General features: G+C 39.5%; 1 protein-coding gene across 2 annotated transcripts; it reads left to right on the top strand.

Annotated features, from left to right (window-relative positions):
• Window positions 1-530: 530 nt before the first annotated feature.
• Window positions 531-20,430, top strand: TMEM263 (transmembrane protein 263). 2 transcript variants are annotated; one of them, XR_006819702.1, is made up of 4 exons: window positions 850-978; window positions 10,446-10,512; window positions 13,729-17,931; window positions 20,153-20,430. XR_006819702.1 is itself a non-coding variant. In XM_046013113.1 (3 exons), the coding sequence occupies exons 2-3, from the start codon at window positions 10,452-10,454 to the stop codon at window positions 14,013-14,015; spliced, it is 348 nt and encodes a 115-aa protein (XP_045869069.1). In that variant the 5' UTR covers window positions 531-978; window positions 10,446-10,451; the 3' UTR covers window positions 14,016-17,410. The 2 variants fall into 2 exon arrangements, 1 of the variants encoding a protein (XP_045869069.1); XM_046013113.1 differs by lacking the exon at window positions 20,153-20,430 and having other exon boundaries at window positions 531-978; window positions 13,729-17,410.
• Window positions 20,431-20,457: the final 27 nt, after the last annotated feature.

The raw sequence follows: 20,457 nt of genomic DNA, 5'->3' as shown, positions 1-20,457 counted from the left end.
AGGGTTCTAACTTCCGACTCACTTCTCTATCCACCACCTGGCACCCACTCTCCTCCTGGGAGCGCCTGGCGAGCCCTCAACACTGCAGAAGCCCGGCGACCAGCACCAACCGCAGCGGTTCTTCCTGCCAATTCCAGGCCAGGGCGGCTTTATAATAACGACCCCAACGTCCCTGTTGCCACCGCTGTCACCTGGACAGTAAGGGCGCGCGTCAAGAGCCCCACAGTGAAGGGCTGACAGAAGGCCTAGCTCGTCACTATTCTGAAGGGCAGGAGGAGAGGGAAGAAGACTGAAGCCCAAGGGCTAAGAGACCGAAAAACTGGACACCATCCCACCGTCCCTAGGGCAAAGGTTCTCAATTCCGGCCGACCGTTACTCGCGGCTGAAGGAAAGCTTCACTGAGCCGCGGGGCGAGCGCTTGAACCCTGAGGCCCGCCGCCAGCGCGTTCCCGGGGCTCCGCTCCCCTCGCCCGATCTGATTGGACGGTGGAGGAAAGGGGGCGGGAGGCCCTAAGACAAAGCGCGCGCGCAGGCGGGCCAGGGGCTCCCGCCGAGGCACCCAGGGGGCCAAGGGGCAGGAGCGGGACGCAGGGGGCGCCGCGCGTGCGCACGTTCGGAGGCGGCCTGCTGGGGGCTGCTGGGAGGGCAGGGCAGTTCGAGAAACGGGTGGGCGTGTGCCGGGTGGGTGCGGGAGGGGCCTGGGGTGCGCCTGCGCGTCGGAGCCGGAGCCGCGGGAGGAGGCGGGAGCTGAGGAGGCGGCGGAGGGGGCGGGTCGCGTCCGGCGCCACGTCCGCAGCCAGAGGCCGCTACTGCCGTCGTCGCCAACGGAGTCTTCTGGCTCCAAAGCCTGAGGAAGCGCCTCCCGAACCCGCAGCTGCCCGGGGCTGTGCCAGTCGCTCAAGTCACCGCAGCGCTCTTCCGTGCTGCCGGCTCCCTCCGCCCAGCCCCGGCTCCAGGCGCCGACCCTCGACCCCGGAGGTGAGTAAGTGGGGCAGGGAGGGCGGGGGGCGCCGTCCCGGCTTCCTGTCCTCCTCTCTGTCGCCTTTTTCCGTTAGCTCTCCTGCACCTCAGCACCCCCGGGCCTTGCTTCCCCGAGCGAAGCCTTTTGGGGGGGGGGGGACTGAGCGGGAAAGGGGGAGGGGCGGGACGATGTTGGGGGCGGACGGAGGTTCGCGGGCTGGGTTGTTATTCTTTACGTGTCCTGGGCTCCCCGTCGGTCGTTTGTGACCGGGGACTCTCCTTGGAAGCCTCCGCTTCACTTCTTAGCTCCTTGGATGTCAGCCTGGGGGATGGGGGTGGGAGGGCGTCAGCAGCTTGGGAGAGGAGAGGGATGCGGCAGTGTGCTGGGCTTCCCCAGCACACTAACTCCTGACCTGTTGATAAACCGCTCTCGTGGGTTCAGGCAAACGAGCCTGGGTCCCCAGTGCTCTTCCCACGTAGAAAGGCTCTACTCTCACGTCTAACCTAAAGCTGAAAGTATGGAATAGAGGGGTGGCTGGGGACCACTGGAGCACCCATCAGTGCCATTATTGCCTCCCGAGTCTAAAGAAAAACCGTGCCTGGTGTGCACACGCAGCTTCGAGACTGGTCCCCAAAGCTCCCACTTCCAATTAGATCCCCGCCCAAATAGATCGCCTTTTGTATATGAGAAGACGTAAGATTTCTGGAACCCTGTGGGAGTGGTGGTGTGCTGGGTATACAACGTGGAGCAGAGGGAGGAGGTGCTGAGCTTGGCCCTAGTCACGGCTTCTCCAGGGTCATTTTCTGCCTCTCCTGCCACGTCACTCCCTCTGCTAAAGAAAAAAAGAAAAAGACTTGCTGTGACTAAAGAGATCAGTGGGGGGAGAAGGGACCAATGGGAAAGGTTTAGAAGCACCTAAAGTGGAGAGTTCTTACTTTATTTATTACGCTCCTGTGAACTCTTGTGCTAATTCCAAATGAAAATGCTTTATTTGCTATATGCGATTGTTTAACCTTTAGAACATACACTGGTGTGGGTGCTCTAAAGGGCTCCCAGGAATACTGATACCACATCAACAGGTCTGTGTTTGCGTGTATGTGGCCATGCCTGCTTTTTCAAAGAACTAGGAAGTAATGTTTAATAAACTTATATGCACCCTGTTTTGACTCCCCCCCCCATTTTCATTTCTTTAGTCTATGTTATGGCAGATGTACCAGAAACCAAGTTCAATAAAAATATGTCTATATAGAGAGAATATTGTTAGAAAAGTTTAAGGATAGATAGAAAAGTTTCTGTGTGTGTGTGTGTGTGTGTGTGTGTTTAACTAAAGGAAAATCTTTACCTCTCTTTGGTTCAGTCATTGAGTACTTGCTGTTTTTGCTACTTCCTGAAGAGAGCTCACTGGATTACATATAAACTCCTTCAGAGTGGGGCCTTCACCTGCTTGTTCTAGTTACAACCTCAGTGCCTAACACAGTGTCTGATGACATGGTAGGGACCCAAATATCTGTTGAACTAATGAGGTATAATTTGGTGACGATTACTGGTATACTGGTTATCTTAGCTTATTGTAATTCTGCTTAATTTATTTAAAGGCAACACTTAAAAAGTTGTCATTGTGATACTGTCAGTTGTTACTGTCCCTAAGGTGTTCCCTTAAAAGCTTTACTGACAGATTACTTTTTCTTCCCTGCCAGATTCAGTGCGTTTCTTGTAGCCTGCTTTCTGTTGATTTAATGGGCGGGCTGTGTTTAAAAGCAGCCTGTTCAGGATAGTTGGTTAACTAGAGAAGCCTAAACACAGTAAGCTGGTGTTTTAATATACACTGCCTGTTGGTGTATGTCTGTTAAAGTTCTGTATAGATGTATTTTGAAACTCCTAGTAGTTATTTGGCAAAGAAGCTAAAAACAGGGGAATGCGGATGTGGCAAAGTTTCTATATATAGAATGTGTAGAAGAATTTAGCTAATTCATTTATAGTCTTTTTCTTATGGGAAATTGGCACTTACTATTTATAGTAGGTTTTTGAAATGGCTTTGAAGGTAAACGGTTGTGTAGTGTATTTTGTAGTTAGGCTTCATATAATGTGTTAGTGCTGTTTAATTTCCTTTAGTACACAAAGGGGGTGTTTCGCCATAGGCAAATTTGTATACTGTTTTCACCATTAATGAAAACTTGATGTATCAAATGTAGATATCCACAAACAACACTGATTCATCTGTTTTCCTTTAAAAAAAAAAAAGGTTCCTAAGAGGCATTTGTTTACTTATTTCTATTATTGGAAGAAATTACCCTCTAGGGAATAGTGTTGTTATTAATCCTTGCTCAATATATTTGCCAGCTGCTATATCTATGATACTGTTGTACAGGACAAGAATGACTTCTCCTTGGCCTAAAATGCCTAAAGTAACTACTGGCGAATTTTAGTCTACAGCAAAGAAGTCTTTTACATTTCACAATTTCTTAAAAAGATACACTTACAACCAGTTTTAGTTGGTATTCTAAATTTGTTCACATGTTAGGACCAAGTGGTAAAATTGATTTATGTCCATAGAAGTAGTTCAGTTATTTGTCCTGATCTAAAGGCAGTTTTCTGTTTTTATTTTTTATTTTAATTTTTAAAAAAGATTTTATTTATATGACAGAGAAACATCAAGGGAGGGAACAAAAGCAGGGGGAGTGGGAGAGGGAGAAGCAGGCTCCTGCAGAGCAGGGAGCCTCATGTGGGGCTCGATCTGAGGACCCTGGGATCATGACCTAAGCCAAAGATAGACACTTAACCAACTGAGCCACCCAGGTTCCCCGTAAAGGCTGTTTTCTGTTTTTATTGCCTTCCTTAGAAAGGTACTTTTTAAATAGAAACTTACGTATTTTATGAGTTCCTAGAGAGCAGATAATTTTGGGGGATTTGCATGAAATAAATTAATAAATGCAAAGAAAATGTGTCCCCTTTGGGTAAATTGGTTTAGAGAAGTCCTATGTGTGCTGAGTCACACTGAAATCTCAGAGCCTGACAAGGTGACTGGCACATAGTAGGGACCCACTTCTATATTGAACTAATAATTCAGTGAGTTTAGGTCAGATGGTTTGCATAGAATGAAATAATTTTGTTTAAGGGTAACATTTAAATGGTCATTTTAACACTTTTCCTGCCATTTGTTACTTGTCTCCATGTGTATACTTTTAAATTTTACAAGCAGATTATTTATCTTTCCCAGTTTTAAGAGATTAGAAGTGTGTTTGTTTTCAGAATTCCCAATTTAAAAGAAATAAGACTGCTGTAGTGATGATAATGTACAAGGTGGTAATATAAAAAATAATTCTCCTTAGTGATAAAGTGGTAGTACCTGTAAAGAGGTAATATCACTAAAAGTTTGGCACATATGTCTGTGAAGGGGCTGGGAATGATTTATCTGAGTAAAAAGTGCACGTGGCGTTACAGATAGTTAAGGATTTTAGCAAAAATACTTTCTACAAGGTATTTGATGCCTTATGATCAAATTAGGAATTTAGAAAACAACAATATTCCAAATACTTGCACTTTTACACAATTTTTATTACACTATGAGTTCTGGAGGAATTTTAATACTTCATACTTGCTGTAAACACCAGTGATGTACAAGAAACTCAGACATTTAAAAATGTATCTGTAAAACAAAAATCAATCTCTGTGGCCTCTTAGGACTGCAGAGCCCTCTAATAGCAAGTTCCTCTGTTCTTGGTAGCCCTGCTTCTAGACTGGCAGGACTCCACATTTTCTTTTTTTTCTGCTTATTGATAATCCTTTTGGCAACTATCACTAACAATATTAAATGTATCTGTGAATATTTCTGTATAATAGTATCTAGATTCCTACATTTCAAACTCTTCTACCAAAAGTACATGTAACTTAAGAGCAGAATAAATTCATGGGGAATGGGGGTGGGAATGTTGTGGGCTGGGAAGAGAGAGGTGGTAAATCTGAGAGTATATCCTGAAGAAATTCCAAGCAATAAGGAAATTTCTTGAGAGTCTGGTTATCCTAAAAAACTCCCAAGCACTTTTCAGTTATCTCTTTAATTAGTGTATATTTAAACACAAAAAGTATTTTAAATTACTGTGTAGTAAAATGCATGCATCATCTCTCTCCTGTGGTTCTTGAAGCCTCTGGTGTACTACTGCTTTCTCTTAAATAAGAACATTTGGATAGCACAATTCTAGCTTAAAGTATTCTTTTTCTTAAACCAAATATTTGAACCATGTATTGGTATGTATCTTTCCTTGGGTTGCTTAAAATTAACATAGATACAGTTGATAATTTTATCCCATTTATTCCACAAATACTGTGTATCCGCTTACAACAAAAACATATTCTAAAATGGGCAGAAGATATGAACAAACACTTCTCCAATGAAGACATACAAATGGCTGTCAGACACATGAAAAAATGCTCGTCATCACTAGCCATCAGGGAGATTCAAATTAAAACCACATTGAGAGTGCTCGCTTCGGCAGCACATATACTAAAACCACATTGAGATACCACCTTACACCAGTTAGAATGGCCAAAATTAGCAAGACAGGAAACAACGTGTGTTGGAGAGGATGTGGAGAAAGGGGAACCCTCTTACACTGTTGGTGGGAATGCAAGTTGGTGCAGCCACTTTGGAGAACAGTGTGGAGATTCCTCAAGAAATTAAAAATAGAGCTTCCCTATGACCCTGCAATTGCACTACTGGATATTTACCCCAAAGATACAGATGTAGTGAAAAGAAGGGCCATCTGTACCCCAATGTTTATAGCAGCAATGGCCACGGTCACCAAACTGTGGAAAGAACCAAGATGCCCTTCAATGGACGAATGGATAAGGAAGATGTGGTCCATATACACGATGGAGTATTATGCCTCCATCAGAAAGGATGAATACCCAACTTTTGTAGCAACATGGACAGGACTGGAAGAGATTATGCTGAGTGAAATAAGTCAAGCAGAGAGAGTCAAGTATCATATGGTTTCACTTATTTGTGGAGCATAACAAAGAACATGGAGGACATGGGGAGATGGAGAGGAGAAGGGAGTTGAGGGAAATTGGAAGGGGAGATGAACCATGAGAGACTATGGACTCTGAAAAACAACCTGAGGGTTTTGAAGTGGGAGGTTGGGGAACCAGGTGGTGGGTAATAGGGAAGGCATGTATTGCATGGAGCACTGGGTATGGTGCAAAAACAATGAATACTGTTACGCTGAAAAGATATAAGTGAAAAAAAAAAAAAAACCATATTCTAACAAAATGGTAAGACTGTAAATAAGATACTCAGATTGCAAACCAACCAGGAAGAATAGCAGTGAGAGCGGGGTCTTGAGGTATGCAGTTGGGGGAAAATAGGACAACTAGGCAGGCCTCGGGAACCTGCCCAGGTAAATTGTGATTTTACCTGTCAGCTTCCTGGAAGCCAAAGGGAAAAGGGAGATATCACATCTTTCTTTTAAATAGGAAAGTGCATAGCTCTCAAAGAGAAGAAAGCGTTCTGAATCTGTTGCGGAAACAAAAGTTTTTCTGAATACTGTTAAAGAAATTTCTTATGTGGAGCTTCCTATCAGAGCTATCTAGTGATGTAGTAGATAATTTCTTTACAGTGCAGCACAGTGTACTAAATAGCCTGCATAAGGCTCTTTTTCAGGGTTTTCTTACTAAGGACATAACCGAGAATTAAACCTAATGTCATTTTCTTCAAATCAGCATTTTGTGATTTAAGTTTTTTTTTTTTTTTTTTTTTTCAGATAACCTTGATTTGAGGATAAAAACCTAAGTAAAACTAGGATGAGAACTAGGTAGATGAACTGCATAATCTTCGGAAATACCCTTTAATGAATATTACTGATTTCTAAGGCTTAAAAATATATAATTTTCTTTAGGTATGAAAGCAATACATGTTTATGGTAGAAACTTAAAATATAGATGTTAAATACATATTTGTATATGTATTATATATAAATATATATATAGATTTACATACATAAGGGATTTCTTTCTCTCTGTAGCATGGTCTCTGTCTCTTCTCTTGCTATATATTTCTACCCCCTAGTGGCAGTCTTTGTCAACATTTTGGTATATTTCATTTTTAAAGTCTTTTCATATGCATTTAAAAAATTGGATTATATGATATATGCCTTTTATATTCTCTGAATATAACATTAGCATTTTCATAGTATTTGGTCTTCATAAATTATCTTAATGTCTGCATTGTGTGTCTCTAGGAAGCTTATAAATTCATCTCTTGCCTTCTCTGAGGCTGTAGTCATTTGTACATTTGTATATTTGTGCATTTTTCAGATGTATTTTGTATTTTGTTTGCTTTTGCTGGCTTCTCTTTCACTCAGCTCTTAAATATGAGCGGTCCAGTTAAGGTTATCAGTCTATTTCTCCCTTCATTCTTTTCCTTGATCATAGCACCCATCCTCCACATTCGTCACTATCACGTCATACCACTTACAGGGCCTCAACTCTAACTCACACTTCAAGCTGAGTTTCAGACCCCTTAAATCCAGTTGCCTCCTAAACTTGTCATGTAGATGCCCCAAAGGCATTTGAAATCCAGCTGTTCAAAAAAAGGTCCTTTCATCATATGTGTAGTCAACAGTAATGTACACTTCTATTTTAGAGGGTAGATCTCATGTTAACTATTCTTGTCACAATAAAATAAAAGTTTTAAAAAGTCTTTCATCTTTTCTCAGAAGTGGTTTTTTGTCCGCTGTCCCTTGTCTTTATGCTCACACTAGAAATTTTCCATTCTACGTTTTCCTTTTATCTCATATTAATATCCAAGCTCTGTTCTGCTTCATACAAAAAATTCAGTTATTTGTCTGCCATCCATCTGGCATTGAAAAAGGCTCTGGGGATGCAGCAAAACCAAGCCTTGTTCTCAAGGAGCTTACATTCTAATTATAGGAGACACAAAGTAAACCTATGTGTTTATATATAAATATTTTCTATATAAAGTGAAAGTATGAGCAATGAAGAAAATTGATCAGGTTTAGGTGAAAATGATAGGGAAAGAAGTAGGAGGGTGCTAATATAGTGATCTGGGAAGATCTCTGTTAGGGGACATTCACATAAAGATCTGAAAGGGAAGTAAGGAAGCAAGCCATGAACACGTGGGGAAGAGCCTTTCAGGAGAAGGGTGAGCAGGGAAACCCGTGTTGGTAGACTGGTATGAGAGAGAGGCAGAATGTTAACATCAGAGTGTTAGATGTCAGGCCTCACCTCTGGATTTTATTCTGAACAAAACAAGAAGCAGTTGTAGGGGTTTAAGCAGAGTGTGACCTGGCTAGACCTGAGGAAGAGCAAAGGTGGAGGCTCAGAGGCCAGAGACGTGGTAGCAGCCCAAGTAAGAGAAATGATAGTTTAATTGAAAGTGGTAGCAGTAGAGGTGATGAGAAGTCGTTGTATTCTGTATTTATTTAGGCAGCAGAATTTACTGATGATTAGATAGGAATGGAAAAAAAAAAAAAGGGAAATCAAGGGTGACTCCTAGATTTTTGCCCATTTATTTATACAGGAAAAACTGGCAGGGCTTAAACTGTTACTCTATCTCACTGAATTTCTAAAATAGCCACTTACTGTGTTTAATCTCTCTGTCCTTCATCTGTTCTTTTTTTTTTTTTTTTTTTTTTAAATTCAAAGGAGAGCAAGCGTGAGGTGGGTGGTGGGGAGGAGGGACGAAGGGAGAGAGAAGATCTCAAGCAGATGCACTGAGCTCAGAGCCAGACGTGGGCTCGATCCCATGCCCCGCAAGACCATGACCTGAGCGGAAATCAAGAGTTAGCCACTTAACCAACTGAGCGACGCAGGCGCCCCTCCTTCTTCATCTGTTCTTGATTCTGTTAGCTTCTTAAAGCACAGCTCTGACAGTGTTACTGTCATGGCCTTCCTTTGCTTACCCATAGAAGGATAAAGTCAAGTCATATTATCTCAATGAATTTGCATATGTCTTTTATGAAGCAGCACCCGTCTTTTAAAATGGTGGTCTTTGGGACGCCTGGGTGGCTCAGTGGGTTAAGCCGCTGCCTTGGGCTCAGGTCATGATTCCAGGGTCCTGGGATTGAGTCCTGAGTCAGGCTCCCTGCTCGGTGGGGAGCCTGCCTCTCTCTCCACCTCTGCCTGCCTCTCGGCCTGCTTTGTGCTTTCTCTCTCTCTCTCTCTCTCTCTCTCTGGACAAATAAATAAAATCTTTAAAAAATAAAATGGTGGTCTTTTAAATTACAAGATATATGTGGCAAAATTAACCTTTTAAAGGGATTCTGAATTAGGAAAAGGTAAGCCTTTTAGTTGGGGTTTGTGGGATATATACAGAAAGGCAGTTTTGAAAAGTAGGCAATTGCTGTCACACTTGTTTTTTAAGTAAGCTTTATGACCAGTGTGCGGTCAGGAGTCACAAGCTCTACAGACTGACCAGCAAGGCACCTCCTCCCCATCACACCTGTTTTTAAAGTCCAGTTAACATATGTAAGATGTGTGTAAATAATTTCTCTATATTTCTGTACATGATATAGTAGCATCTCTTGATTGGTTGATCAGCTAGATAATCTGGATTTGTATGTGTATAGTATACAGATCCTGGGAACATAGTAGGGAACAAGCTGAACAGTATCTTCTTTTGGAATTAACAGTTCAGTAGGGAAGAACATGGCTCCACGGTAATTTTTCATTAGGAAGGGACATGCATATTCAGTCCGGAATTTCTGCATATTTTGTTTTAAATTTGTTAAGTAGGATTCTAATACTTAGTATTGGAGTACTAGTATTCCAATCTTGTTTTTAATCTTTTCTTGGTCAATTGAATATAAAAACAGTAAAGGAAATTGGGAAAAGAAAGTTTGTTTTTTTCAACACAGTGTAGCTTATTTTATTTCCTAGGTTTCTTTACTACTTGTACTAAGGAGGTAATCACATACGTATTTTTTCATACGTTTTGAGTTCTTTTGCTACCTGTGTTTGTAAGAGCTCTAAAAACAATAAAAAGTAATCAAAATCCATCTCTTAATGATTCAGATTGATGATGCCATCTTTATAGAAGGACATCATGATTTTTAGAAAATTTTCAGATAAAACATGTTTTTTAGTCATAATACAGGTTTTCTCTAAGTAAAATAAATTACAGTTAAGTTAACCAGTACTCTGTAGGAGGAAGCACTTAAGACTTTTGTCTACCAGCCCTGACTTTCCAACTTTCTTTCAATTAGTAAGCAGTAGTAACAACATAGGAAAGCTTGTACTATGCTTGTTACTCTTTGCTGGTGTTTAAGATAAGATTTATATTGTCTACTATTGTAAGTAAAAGTGTTTCTTAAACACCATAAACTAGGAGAAAAATAAGGTGTAGTTTTGTGACGAGTGTTTTAAAATGTTGTTTATCTGAATAAAGTTGGTTAAGTCTTAATTTAGCATTTGCGAAGAGGTCATCTCACAGGTTGAGGTTACAATGAAATGTGTATGTGTTTTTTAGGAGATCATGAATCAGGCAGATAAAAATCAAGAACTCCCATCATACCTTAGTGATGAACCACCAGAAGGTAAGTGTGCTTCTGACATACTAAGAATGAAAACAAAGGTCCTACTGAATTAAAATTCTGATTCTTTTTGTTAAATTTAAAGTAACAGTCTGTTTATCTTGTCAGTGAAGATGTTCCAAAAGTAATTGAAGATAAACACTTTTAGCTTTTAAGATGAAAGCACATATATTGCTGAATGGGGACACCATGCAACAGTTTTCTTATATAAGATCTGTTCTTTTGCTACTCTTTTAGTAAGACCATTTCGCAAGTTAGAGTATCCTTTCATTTGTAAAGAATGGGTATGGGGTGCAGAGGAAGGATGGACCATGTTTAATTTTTCATGTAATGCATACAAAAACTCAATTCAAGAGCCACTTGAGATTTGTTATTAAGCTGTTATTTATCATTGGTAGTTCTTCTTCCTATAGTAATACATCATGGTCTTAGGGTCTGAAAATTGTGACATCACGAGTCCTTTTCTTACTTAGACTTCAAAAATCGTTGGAAATGCTAACTGCTTATGTGATTGTCTTGGCTATATACAGAAAATGACCATAGGCATTTTCTGTTTATGTAATGAGAAAGTCAGTAAGGACTTTGTAGGGATAAAGTCGGGAAAGAGAGAAAGACGGCTCAGGAGCATGCTTGTCAAGGAAGAGAAAGCTTTGGTAATGTCTTTGTACGGCAACCTGCTAAACCAGAGTAGTCTGCAGAGCAGATAATTTATATGGTGGTAATTAAGAGCACACTAATTAAAGAGTGTCAACAGCATTAATATTTATCTACTTTGACTAAGAAAAATCATCTTCATTAAATGCATGTGCACCGAATTTGGCATAGCAGGGTAATACTAATGAAGGTACTCAGCATGAAGAAGTTATCTGTTCTATTCTCAAATCAGGATTTTTTCCTTTTCCTGGTGTTAGTGACCTTGATTACAAAAGAATTACCAATTATGCCTTTTCATCATAATTTTATAATTAACATACTCAGACGCTTTTCCATATTCTGTCTTTTATTTCAGCTCTTTAATTTTATTTAAACAAATAATTTTATTTCAGAGAGAGTGCATGTGCACACTCAAGCATGCAGGGGTGAATGGGCTCAGAGGGAGAAGCGGACTCCCTGCTAAGCAGAAAGTCTGATGTGGGGCTCAATCCTAGGACCATGGGATCATGACATGAACCAAAGGCAGTTGCTTAACCAACTGAGTCACCCAGGCACCCTTAGTTAAAAATTTATATTAACTATGCTTATTACTCAAATAGCTTCAATTAAGAATTTGGTTTTTATAAATTTAGCCATTGCTGTATCTTTATCTGAGGTATTTTGATGAACCAGTGGTCTTTTCATACTTGTAAAACCTTTAAACAATGGAAGGAAAATCTTTATCAAGGTAAATTTGTGCTGTGTTAGAAAAGCTCGATTTTTAGAATTTTTTTTTTCCCATCAGATATTACCAGTTTCTTATTGTTGTCTTCTCTGATACATTCTGCTTGGAGTTAGTAGCTTTGGTAGTCCTAATTGTGCCTGTGTACCCAAGAATTTACTTTTCTTTGTGTGAGTTGTACCTTTTCTGTAATTAAAGTCTGAACTGTTGGGTGCCTAGTGGCTCAGTTGGTTAAGCAACTGCCTTCGGCTCAGGTAATGATCCTGGAGTCCCAAGATTGAGTCCCGCATCAGGCTCGCAGCTCCGTGGGGAATCTGCTTCTCCCTCTGGTCTTCTCTCTCATGCTCTCTCTCACTGTCTCTGTCTCTCAAATAAATAAATAAGATCTTTAAAAAATAAAAATAAAAAAGAAAGTCTGAACTGTTTCATGACCAAGTATTTTTCCACAAAGTTTAGGAAATATAAACACCATTGCTTATGTGTTGTTGCTGCCTAAATCATTAGATTACAAAGGAGAAAAGACCTGTGTTTGTTTGAGGTTGATTACAAGCAAATTTTTTTGAAATCTTCCTGTTATTTTATGCCCAAGTTTGATATACGTGCCTATTTGAATTACTATTCAAAATGAAACAAACCAGAGAACAAAATAATGACTTAAATAAATCTGAATTTTTCATATTGTTATTACCTTTTCTGGAGTAAAGGAGTTTTTACAGACTAGATATTTAAATGACATGCTCTCTCCTCTAAGAATTATTGGTGTGGTGAAAGTATTAAGTATAGCTGTAGTTTCTCAACACTGTAAAAAATGATTTTAGGTAAGTAACATGATTTTAAGATATAAATAATTATTCTATTTTTACATAACATTAGTTCTTTAAATACACTATTAAAATGCAAATAGAGCAGACACCCACATATATTTAAATTAGTGTTTCTTAAACTTTTTGGCTTTTCCACTTTTAAAAATTGGGGACCCCAAAAAGCTTGTGTATTCATTGATATTTGCCATATAAATAATAAAAACTGAGAAGTTAAATATTTTATGAAAAATTTAGTAGACCTATTACGTATTAATGTGACTAATATAGTTTTTGAAAAGTAGCTATTTTCCAAAGCAAAAAAAAAAAAAATTGAACAGGTTGGGTGACCTTGTTTTTAAATTTTTGAGATCTCATTAATATTAGGGTTAATAAAAGAGAGCTAGTTTCTCACAGCTGCTCTGTGTTTCATCTTTTGTGTTAGTCTGCACATCATTTAGATTCTGGAAAATTCTGTAGACTTGTGAATGAATGTGAAAGAATGAAAGTGAAAAGATAAATCATGTGTATAGTATTATTATGAAAATCATTTTTATCCTGCGGAGCCCCTGAAATAGTCTTGTGGATATCCAGGGGTCCCAGGCCATACCTTGAGAACCACTGCTTTAAATGAAGAAGGTTGTTTCAGAGGTGATTGAATTCTGTCAAGGAAACGACGGCTAAATATATTTGTCTTCCTATTTTTTCATGTCCTTTTAGGATGTAAAGATTTTTATTAACAGCAACAAAACTATAAATCAGGGAAACATTTAAGTTTAGATTCTATTTGATGAAAGTTATCTAGTCCCCAAAGCATTTTTTCTCATAGATACTAAGACACAGCATTGGACCAAGATGTTTTAAAACCATGTACAACTATAGTTTTGAGGGACGAGATTTTTAGTGTCTTGATCAGGTTTGGATTTATGTGGTTCGTCTTATCAAAACAACCTCCTGATTGTTAGGAAATTTTAGGATACTTAATGATTTGAACTGCTCTTGTAAAGGCTTACAGTTGACTGTCTTCATGTTTTTTCTCATCAGGTTCAATGAAAGATCACCCACAGCAGCAACCAGGCATGTTGTCCCGTGTGACTGGCGGTATCTTCAGTGTTACAAAGGGGGCTGTTGGTGCCACCATTGGTGGTGTGGCTTGGATTGGTGGGAAGAGTCTGGAGGTGACCAAAACAGCTGTTACAACTGTGCCTTCCATGGGAATAGGGCTGGTGAAAGGGGGCGTATCTGCTGTGGCTGGAGGTGTTACAGCTGTTGGGTCTGCTGTTGTAAACAAAGTGCCCTTAACAGGAAAGAAGAAAGACAAATCTGACTAAAATATGGAGATACACTTGCTCTCCACAGCATTATGATGCCAGTGGCATTGAATTGCTAAATTATGGACTACAACGAAGTCACCTGTTTGGACGTTTATCTTCTAAACTGCTGTGTTGAAAGTATTGATGACTGGCTTTTGTCTAAAAAGAAGAGACCAATACTAGCACAGTGTATGAAGGTTTCTCATACTTAAATTCCAGCTTTTTATCTGGTAAAATGTTACTCTTATTCAGTTGTAACTGAAGATATGGTATATTTGATATTTACTATAAGTCTTTCAGTTTAACTAAAAAATGTGAAAGTTGAATTTAGTTGATGATCTTTACAGTTCCATATGTATAATGTGCCAGGTAACTCATTTGCCCCTTAAGAAGGGAACCTTGAACTACATAAACTGTACCTTTGATGTGCCTAATAGTTTCAGATGTCTTAGTTTTTTTTTATAACCATAGTTGGTTAGGCCAAGAGGCATTCTTTTCTTATTTAAGCTGGTAAAAGTAGCAGGAATTAGAGAAATTTAAGAGGTAAATGGTTTTATGATACTGAGTGTTAACCATCTTTTGTTAGATACGCATTACATTAATTTAATCATTGATGCCTTATGAAACATCTTTTTTAATACCCTAACCATGTGCAGTTCTTAGAACTATCTATGGATTCTTTCAAAAATTGTGAAATTAGCTTTCCCTCTTAAGAGTCTGAGGAGTGGTGGGTTAAAGGCATTTCTTGCTCTCAGCAGCTAATGCTTGTAGGCGTTTTGTTAACTGTCAGTATAGTTACCAGCCGAACGTTACATTGCAGTCTGGTTTTCATGCTCCATCTTTAATACACCTCACAGTGCCTAAGGAACATTTCTTTGCTGGTCATAAGCTCTCTTGGAAGTTTCACATTAAGGAGGAACAAATAATTTTAAATTCTTAAGAATCTCCTAAAGCATCCCACATGTAAAAAAATCTTCACATCAATTTTATCTTTAGGATGGCTTAAAGTGTCAGCAGTACCCCTTTTTAAAAACACAGTGAAAGCAGCCACAAATATGGGGGAGCTGACTTTGAAATTGAATGAAATGGGCTCCACAGATTAGTTTTGAATGTAAGATATGTATACAAGTGCTGTCAGTGGTTTATAGGCTTTTAAAACGTTATCTTACAATCAATCCTTAAAGAAGTCGTAGACTTTGTACCATTTCCGAGTCAACTTCAGGCAGGGAATTGAAGTTTTTGGTTGCGGATGATAAAGTGCGTCATGTCTTCTTAACATGTCTCATCATGTCTCATTCATTCTCAAGGAATATGACTTAGCTGGAGTTCATCATTTTTTACATACTCAGTTTCATGAAAAATTTTTAAAAGTGGCACATATATTTGGTATTCCTCTTAACTAAGGGTTATAATCCAAGTCTGAAAAATCTTAGTTTTCTTTATACTTAAGTTTGGAAATTTGCCTCTGTTTCGCAGAAGTGTGTGTTCGTGTAGCAAAGGAGGTGGCACTCTGGAGTCAGTCAGAATACATCCTTGAGAACGTAAAACAGGTCACTTGGCTTCCAAGGCTTAAATGTCTTTCTAAACCACTAAGAGTTTTACATTAATAATGTGGAACAACAAGTGGATAAGAACCTAACTTTTTAAAAAGCTTTCATAAACACCAGGAGGGATCTTAAGCAAACCTGCAAAGGTTCTTGAACCTACCATTATATACAAAACTGAAAAGTTGAGTTCATCATAAATGGTCATTTATTTCATGCTCTATGACTTAAGGTATTTTGGGTGGTGTATCTGGTCAAATGTCATAATCAGCAAAAGGGATTTTTAAAAGTGACTCCAAAGTTAATGGAAGAACACTAAGCAGTGGTCTAAATAATGGTATTGGAGAACTCGTTTCCTGCTATTTGAAAGAAATGATTGCTTCATTGCTAGTTTATATTTCTAATTTATCTTCTATAGTCATAGGTTCTGCTGTGCTTTGTACCTGAATTTCTAAACACAGACTTTAGTTTACTGTGTGCTTGCATATTTATTTTCAACCTTGTCTTTAAAATTGCTTGACGAAAAACGGTTGTGATTTCTGCCACAGAAAAGCCTCCTGGTACATTTTAACTCCGAACTATAACTTTATTCAGGAGAGGCTTTTGCAAGGACGGCAGAGCAGTGTACAAAGGAATGGTTAAGTTACAGAGGTTCTTGTTGCAGTGAACTTGCCACTTGATGACACATACAGTGTACACTCGAGTCTTCTCCAGTGTATTTGCGTAGACTGGCAGTTTGACCTGTGAAACAGTACTGGTTCACTTCAAGAAACTAAGGTTGATGCACACACTTGGAGGCATCTGTTATTCAGTGTATCTTTTGAGTGGGTATTTGGCACAATGAGGATGAACTTGTGTGACCCACTTGAATAACTGATCTAATAATGTTGGCATTATGAATCCTGTACTTAGTGAAATGTCAGATGAAGATTGGTGATTGAATAAAAAATTTTTTGTATAAAGGAATGGGAAAAGAATACATAAATCTGTCAATAAAGCACTATGATCTGCAAAAGATGAAATGTTTCTTAAAGATCTAAGGAAATAAAGGAAATTTAAAGGAAAAACAGGACAGTATTAAAATTTTTAGTTATATAGTTCAGAAAGTACTGTAGTGTTTTTAATTTTTGATACTAATGCACAAACATGACAAAACATCTTTGAGTATGTATTTTGATACCAAGACAGTGAAATGCAAATACATTTTAGTCAACTCTGATGAAGATTAAAAATGCAGATTTTTAGGTTTTATCCCCTTTCTCAATCTCTGCAGGTGGGGCCCAGGCCTGTAGTTCAGTATCCTCCACAGCTGATTCTTGTCAACAATTTGGGATCTGATGTAGAAGTAGGCAGCACTTTACTCTGTCCTAAGTAACTGTGGAACCAAGTTGCACCCCTCACTGGACAGAAGTGATTCAGAGAGATGGGAACCAGTTGGAGGAACGTAGAAAATTGATACATACTAGGTATCTACTTACCTGCCAGGTGCTGTCCACACATCATCTGATTTCATCAGCACTGGGGAAGTATCTCTTTTTACAAATACGAAACAGGCTTTCAGTGTTAGCAATTATCATTATCACTTTTGAATTCAAGTAAATCACTTCTCCAATTAATACCCAGAAACAGAAGTGGGGCTACTCAGTAACTAGTACGTCATTCTGCTGTTGGCAGTCAGTGCTGACTGTACGCTTCATTTACCAGACTAACTTGAGTTCTCTGGAAGTCTTATAGGTAATCATACTTATTTTGGCAGCTAATTACATTTTGTCATCGAAATGAATTTAGTGTAATTATAAACTGTTTAAGGGAAATAATTTTGTTACTAGAGCCTTCACGGAGGAAATAAAATTTGACTCTAGTGTTTTATGTAAGGATATCTCTCCTTGCTATATTGTTGACTTTGAAGATTTCAAATTATGGAAAAAGAAAGGTTCAAGGGCTTAAAAACTAATGGAACAGGATTTGGTCTAAGGAAAAATAAAGTCAGTAGATTACATGTTTGGTCATGAATGTGTATTTTCTAAAAATTTAATCTTGTCAGGTGAGAGTAAGCTACAAATGTATTTCTATAACCATATATGCCTCTGGTTTTCCGCACCTGGACCTGAGCACAAGTTTGCTGGTGTACGACTATAGGCTTTTTACAAAATTAATGGCCACTGAACCCTGCCATACTGTCTTACATACCATCTCTTGTTATGTTCGTTTTCTTACTCCTCAAAATAATCATTTCATTCCTTTTCTTTCCAGCCCTCCTGTAGTACACCCTCTCATTCTACTGCCCTTTGTCAAAAGAGGCAACCTGACAGCAACTCTCCTCTCACACCACTTATTCCATCAGCTGCCCGCATCCGTCCCCAGGACTACAATCCCTGTTCTGATCCTAAGTAAGTCCGCTTTCACTTCCTGCAGGATAGTCATCCTGCAGTTTTTCCATCTCTCTCTCTCTCCTGAGTCATATCCATGAGCATATAAACATCTTCTGGTTTTTTTTTTTTTTAAGATTTTATTTATTTATTTGATAGCGAAATCACAAGTGGGCAGAGAGGCAGGCAGAGAGGGAGGTAGAAGCAGGCTCTCTGCTGAGTCGAGAGCCCGATGCAAGGCTTGATCCCAGGACCCTGGGATCATGACCTGAGCCCAAGGCAGAGGCTTAACCCACTGAGCCAACCAGGCACCCTATTTTCTTTAAAGAAAAAGTATGCCTGGGGCGCCTGGGTGGCTCAGTGGATTAAGCCGCTGCCTTCGGCTCGGGTCATGATCTCAGGGTCCTGGGATCAAGCCCCGCATCGGGCTCTCTGCTTCCTCCTCTCTCTCTGCCTGCCTCTCTGCCTACTTGTGATCTCTCTCTGTCAAATAAATAAACAAAATCTTTAAAAAAAAATAAAAAAAAAAAAAGAAAAAGTATGCCTAATCTAACAACCTTCATTTTCCTGCTTCCCTTTGTAGCATTTTTGAAAAACTTTATAGTCTCAGCCTTAGTCATCTCCTGTTCTCACGACCCCCTCCAAGTGCCTTACCTTTCTCATTGCACCAGTTACTCCTGATAGGGCCAACCAGTGATTACTTTTTTGCCAAATCCATTGGTCACTTATCTGTATCTTAGTTGACCACTCTATGGCATTCAATATTATTGGTCATGCCCTCTTTTCTCGGCAGACCTCTTTTGGTCAACTCCTTCCAGGCGTGGTCAGTCACTACTACAAATCTGTAATTTATTTCTGGGCAATCTCATTTAGAGTCTTAGCTTTAAATACCATCATAGAATCATAAATGATCCCTGAGTATCTCTAGTTCTGACCTCATGGTTTCAGACTTTGCCATCTGCCTGTTTGACATCTCTGCTCAGCTAGTAGGCATCTCAATGTAAAATAAAACTAAGGTAACCATATAAATGTCCCAAACTAGGACACTTCTGACAGTGGAAGATAAGCACACCACTGATAATTAGGTCAGGACAACAAGCAAACTAAACTCTTTCCGGAGGTTTCCCATCACACTTAGAATGAGATCCCATTCCTTAGATGGACAGGGGACACTCCTCCTGTCCCAACTGTTGCTGCCATTCTTTTTCTTGAACAAACATTCCTGTTTAACTTTGGGTAAGTGACACCCTGTCTGTGCCTGCATCTCCTCATTTGTGGAACAGTAAATGGTGGTTCTCAGCTCTAAGGGTTCTAAAGCACAACATGCCCGGCACTTAGTAGGTGCTACATGAGACTATTCACTACCCCAAGGAACCAAACAGATTTGAACACAGAGTTACTTGCATTTGCTAAGTGAATAAAGACACGGCATGTATTTTTAATTGGGTTTTCATTACTTAAAAGGCCATGCACACATGGGACACAGATGTTGGGAGTGTCAGAGTCAACTGTTTGGTGGTGTTACTTGTTAACAAAATTCAAGTTCCACAGCTGGAAGTGAGCCAGTCTTTATCTGGATAATGTTTATCTTGGAACAAGACTTAGAAATAGGAATTTGGGGGCGCCTGGGTGGCTCAGTGGGTTAAGCCGCTGCCTTCGGCTCAGGTCATGATCTTGGGGTCCTGGGATCGAGTCCAGCATCGGGCTCTCTGCTCAGCAGGGAGCCTGCTTCCCTCTCTCTCTCTCTCTGCCTGACTCTCTGCCTACTTGTGATCTCTCTCTCTCTGGCAAATAAATAAATAAAATCTTTAAAAAAAAAAAAATAGGAATTTGGAATGCTATTAAAATCGGTACCAACCATCACACTTTTTCCCTTTCAGGGCCAGACCTGGATTTTCAGTTTTCTAAAAAAGCTGCTTAGTTCAAATGTATATAAATTAGATCACTTCATATTTAAGGAATTTTACAAAAAATTCCTAAGTTTCTTGTTGGTACTCCTTTGTCATGTCAGGTAAGGGTATGGTTTTTCTTTTAAAAAGACATTTATTTGAGAAAGAGAGTGCAAGAGGGGAACAGGACAGAGGGAGAATATATCCAAGCAGACTTCCTGCTGAGCCTGGAGCCATGAGATCAGGACCTGAGCTGAATCCGAGTTGATGCCCAATCTACTGTGCGCCTCAGGCGCACCAGGATATGGCTTTTCTTAATGCCAACTCCTAAGCAATCCTTTTTCTATTCACAGGTTTGAACAGAAGTCAGATCACAGTAAATCTGGACTCTATCACTTGGCAGTCCTCTCTAAGCTTGTTTCCTCATCTATAAAATGGGGAAAGTAATGATGTACATAAAAGTTCTTGAGAGATGGTCAGTTTTAAACTAAACACACAAGCTCTATTCTTTTCGAATGAGAAATACTTCATTCTCAAAGACACGCATATATCCCAACCAAGAGATGAAATCAGCTTTATCTGAAAAAAAAAAAAAAAAAAAATGTATTGTAAGTTTGCTAATTTCACCTAATACTAAGCTACAGGTTTCAGACCACAG

The sequence above is a fragment of the Meles meles genome, chromosome 7, assembly GCF_922984935.1.
Source record: "Meles meles chromosome 7, mMelMel3.1 paternal haplotype, whole genome shotgun sequence".
Lineage (NCBI taxonomy): Eukaryota > Metazoa > Chordata > Mammalia > Carnivora > Mustelidae > Meles > Meles meles.
The sequence above is the reverse complement of the archived record's forward strand: the minus strand, read 5'-3'. Positions and strand labels throughout refer to the sequence as shown.